Source organism: Buceros rhinoceros, unplaced genomic scaffold (assembly GCF_000710305.1).
Source record: "Buceros rhinoceros silvestris isolate BGI_N320 unplaced genomic scaffold, ASM71030v1 scaffold36614, whole genome shotgun sequence".
In the NCBI taxonomy this organism is placed as follows: domain Eukaryota; kingdom Metazoa; phylum Chordata; class Aves; order Bucerotiformes; family Bucerotidae; genus Buceros; species Buceros rhinoceros.
Genome location: NW_010407144.1, coordinates 13,950 through 18,524, shown reverse-complemented (window position 1 = coordinate 18,524; position 4,575 = coordinate 13,950). Strand labels below are relative to the sequence as shown.

The 4,575-nt window shown below is 33.2% G+C and overlaps 1 protein-coding gene across 1 annotated transcript in view; it reads right to left on the bottom strand.

Moving 5' to 3' along the window:
- Positions 1-4,575, bottom strand: part of STAM (signal transducing adaptor molecule (SH3 domain and ITAM motif) 1) — a gene marked incomplete at its 5' end in the record, with an annotated part of 13,452 nt that overhangs the window by 776 nt on the left and 8,101 nt on the right. Inside the window, 3 exons of the mRNA XM_010134382.1 lie at positions 674-849; positions 2,900-3,053; positions 3,385-3,439. Coding sequence (XP_010132684.1) covers positions 674-849; positions 2,900-3,053; positions 3,385-3,439 — 385 coding nt within the window. The remainder of the gene's footprint in view (positions 1-673; positions 850-2,899; positions 3,054-3,384; positions 3,440-4,575) is intronic.

Sequence of the window (4,575 nt, the reverse complement as noted above, 5' to 3'; positions counted from 1 at the left end):
TAAAAAAAAAAAACCCGCAAACAAACCAACCTAATCTTTTCCTAAGGTCAATTCAAAACTTTTTCACAATAGGAAGCTTAGCCAAAGCTTAGCATCTTTGGGCATCTACTCAAAATAGGAAGCCACTTGTAGCTCTTTTATACGAGGAAACTGGGTAAGTTTAGTAAGCATTCATAGCACATCCACTTCTTGTCCAAAAGGAGCACAATTCTCCCCATGCTTCCACAGTAGAATATTTGAAGAAAAAACCCCCCACAATACAATATACACTATCTCAGAAATTATGCAAAACCAGCCAGAGCAGCGGATAATCTTCATCTTTATATGTATATAAAGTTATCTTAAAAAAAATCACAAGTCATGTCTATATTATTTTCTCTAATTTTTTCTTTAATACAAAAGAAATATATATGTATAAATTATATAATTCCTTTATATAAAACTAAAAACTTGAGAAAAGTATAGAAAAAACATAAAAGTTTCAAGTTTGCCAGGCATTTTAACTAAATACATGACACCAAAAAAAAAAAAAAAGGAAATAATTGCACTTAAGTACCTTTCAGTTAGGTTTAAAATTATACTTCTACAAGAAAAAAAATGTCCTTTAAGTATTATCTGTCATCCTTTATGTTTAAATTGATTTAAACTTTAATAGGAAAATATTTAAAATTACTTTGTGTAAGATGTCTGTGCAGGCTGACCAGGCAGTACTGAGCTGGCAGATGGAGTAACTGTGCCTTGGCTGAGAGAAGAGAGTTGTTCAGGAGGAAGATTATAGCCTTGAACATGGCCCATCTGTGCACTCCCTGCCACCAAATATGAGTTACTTTGAGGTTGCCCCGGATAAACCTAGGAATTTAAATAAAGGAATATTAAAAATAAAATACAAGAAAATTTGGTATTTGAGAGGCTGTCTTTAATTTCTAAAGTCCAAAGACACTCTCTCATACTTTTTATTACAGATTTTTTAATCAAAAGCAACTGTCTTCTAGTAGGTACTGCAATATGAAAAAATTAACAGAATTTTCAAAGGACACTATTTAACATTTTAAACCTCAGGCTCCAGAGCAAAAAAGGTCAAACAGTTTACTGCAAAAAAATTTGAACTCCAAAATTTTATTTTAATGACTATCACTCATGCCAATTAAGAGCTTCCACTTTTGAATGAAAATACTGAAGGATTAAAAATATGTAACAAATAGCAGTCCAAAGCAGAATACTTTTTGATGACCAGAAAACTTTCACTAAGTAGAATCATTAATATGGAAAGCCAATAATATTTTTATATCGTTAGTTAATCTATCATTCAGTGAACTACTGAGACTGCCACTCTAGAATTTTTTCAGAGGGGCAGAAGGGAAAAAGACATCTTAAAAAAATTTCAGTTGAAAATAAGGTAACATTTTACAGCTAACTAGAGAAAAAGCTGGCTAATAGATGTGTCAACTGTATTCTAAATCAAGACTAAATTTCTAAACCCATGTTCAATCATTAATTATTCATCTTAACACAAATTACTAGAAGAAATTGTGAAGTCTCATGCACAACTGAGTTCATGTAAGTTTATCATATACAACTCTTCTGTCTTAAGATTCATGAATCTCAGATGACATTCACAGAAGGCTTATCAACATTGCAAAAGAATTTTAGAAGGCAGCAAAGGCACAACACCTCCTAACTTTTCAGAACTTTATACTGGCTCATCTTCACCCCCAAATCCAGTTTTTTCATTTAAGAATCTCCACAAATGTGCCCAATAACAAAATATTAAAATTATTTGATAGGGTCATGACATGATTGCTTATCCTATATGAACAGAAGACAATGTTCCTCTTAATGACATAGCAAAAACACATTCTCTTCTTTAAAAGAAACTGAAAGCAAGTACAAGCTTGTAGGAAGTTAAAACAGCTAAGTCTGCTTCAACATTTATATAATACTGTGTAGGTATTAATAAGTTGGCTTGCATATTTTTTCCTCACCCAAAAAGCAAATGAATTTTTGAAAAAACAGTTTGAAATGCTATATGTTCCTATAAACAGGAAAGAATAGAGCAAGTATGCATTAGAATATTAATTAAACATTTAAATGCTTAAAGGACCTTTTAAAAATATCATGGCATATGAATAAGCCAAAAGACCTACTCAGAGATAACAGCCAATTACTTGGAAATGTTGACATGAAAGAATTATGATTTTTAACTTCAGTAATTTAAATGCTGAATGCTCTCTACCGATATTTCTAGAAAGGAAAACTAAAATAAGAGATTGATTTTAGGGTAGATGAGCATAATCTTAAACAGGAATTGTACTCCTTTGCTTCTTTATTTTTTTTGACCCACTATGCAAACCCCTGACAACTTTCATTTTTAATTTTACGTGCAATTCAAAGCACAGGATGTGCTTTATCCTTGATCAAAAAGAACTGAACAGAAAGAAGTATTAGAAACTGCAAAGGAGAATAGCCAAAGCTTGCAACTGAAAACAAACTATGTGGGTTTTGTTGGTGGGGTTTTTTTTAACATACTCTGTTGAGAGTAAACCATGCTCTTGCATTTGAGATCATCTCTGAGGGAGCAAGATGATTTTTAACTTATCATTAAGGTAAGATCATATAAAGAAGTTTCCAACTCAGGGAACAAGATGGGTAGGAACAGAAAGGCAGAAATAGGAAATAAATTACTACTTGCCATCGACAGGCTCCACCACTCTTTATATATCATTATATATTTACTTTAGGAATGTAGAGAAGAATGATGTAAAATAAAATATATTAGAGCAAGTTTTGTAAAAAATTTAGCTCATTGACAAACTGCTTATCACTAATAATTTATAAGAAATCAACCACAGTTCAGATTGTACTTGATAATGTCAATGGCTATTAAACATTACGTACATACCTGAGAGCCAGTAACACCAGATGACTGCATGTAATACTGTTGGTTTTGTAGTTTTGCATACATAGAATACATTGGGTCTTCATTCACCAATTTGTTATACAAAGAAAGTGCCTCCATTGCTTTAACATTCAGCTCTGAAAGTTCTGAATGTTTCCTAGAAAATATATTTTACAGTTTATTCTAGAATTTAGGTAACTTCTGTACAGAGCAGACAATATGTGGAACTTTCATGAGATGTGATAAATAACAGTCTTACCACCTGTGAAGTGATGCCTGACAACTGCCAGAATGACAGTGACACAATACTTCAGAATTCTACGTGACTAGGGATAAAAACCTTCAGACCTCCTCTCAGATAAGAAGTTACTAACAAATACACCTATTTTCTTTGCTAATCACAGGAATGATAAAGGTGTCATGAAGTAATAACACTGGTATTTTTAGGAATGAATCTAATTTTGAGTCAAAACACATGACTTTTTTACCTGTCAATGTCTTCCAATTTTTCATCTATGAGAGGGCCCATCTGGTGGCATATTGCTAGAATAGAAAGACATTGAAATGCATCAGAGTAATGAGGATGTCCATATTGCAAAGTCAGAAATCAGCTTTAAAAAAAAAAAATTAGCTTTAAAAAAAAATTCTCAGATAGAAATGTGTAGTTGCTAGTCCAAATAATTTTAAATCATTACTACAATATGTATGCCAAAAAAATTATAGTAGCAGAGGTAGTGTCATGAACAAGTTAAGAATGAGATCCCACTGAAGTTTTCAGTAGTGGTACATTTTTAAAAGTACATTTTAAAAAGGAAATAAAAATACAGCAAAATAAAACACATTTAACATCAGGATAAAGCTTAAGTAAAGCTTAAACTATTTTGCATAAAAAATTTCAAGGAAATCTGAAAGGTGATGTCTTCCTCAAGGAAAAAAAATTGCAACTGAAACCTAAATCATGTGCTGAACTTACATTACTACAAAAAGACTATCTGTGAAAACAATGAAGGGGAAAACAGGTTGCAATGATTCAAATCATCTGCACATTAAAGATACTAATAACACATTGCTGTCTAACTAGAATCCTAATTGGGGGAAGGGGTCTTTTCCACACATGCAAAAACCAACACGAAAACATAGCAGGAAAAGCATTAAAATAAATAAAAATACACCCTCTGCCAACTTTCAGCACAAGGACATGTGGTTTGTGTAACTGCCAAGCAAACCACAGTTAACTAACAGAAAGACAGAGTTTGTCAAACGTAAAATAAACAGACAGGGAAGCTGAGATACTACACTGTAACCCTACTCCAGATTACAAAATGTGCCCACTTATCCAAGCAATGAATTATTTACTAGTCAGGAGATGTGTTTAATCTCAACAGTCACTCAAGATTCAAACTGAGAGAGGAGAAAAAAAGAATCAAGCATCAAAGGTGACCTAAATTCATTACAAGCAGCTCTGGAACACAGTTTTCACTCCCAGTTTTCCCAAAGCAGACATGCAGAAGGTCCTGAAAGCCCCTGGGACATAATGGCTGAAAGGGCATGACTGATGTGTTCCCTGAAGACAACTCCAGGTGAGAGAGGAGTTGTATGAAAGGCACCCATCTCCTCCTGTGAAGCTGGGATCAGTAATACACTGGCAGGGATGCTGGGGAAAGATGGAAAACACTGTC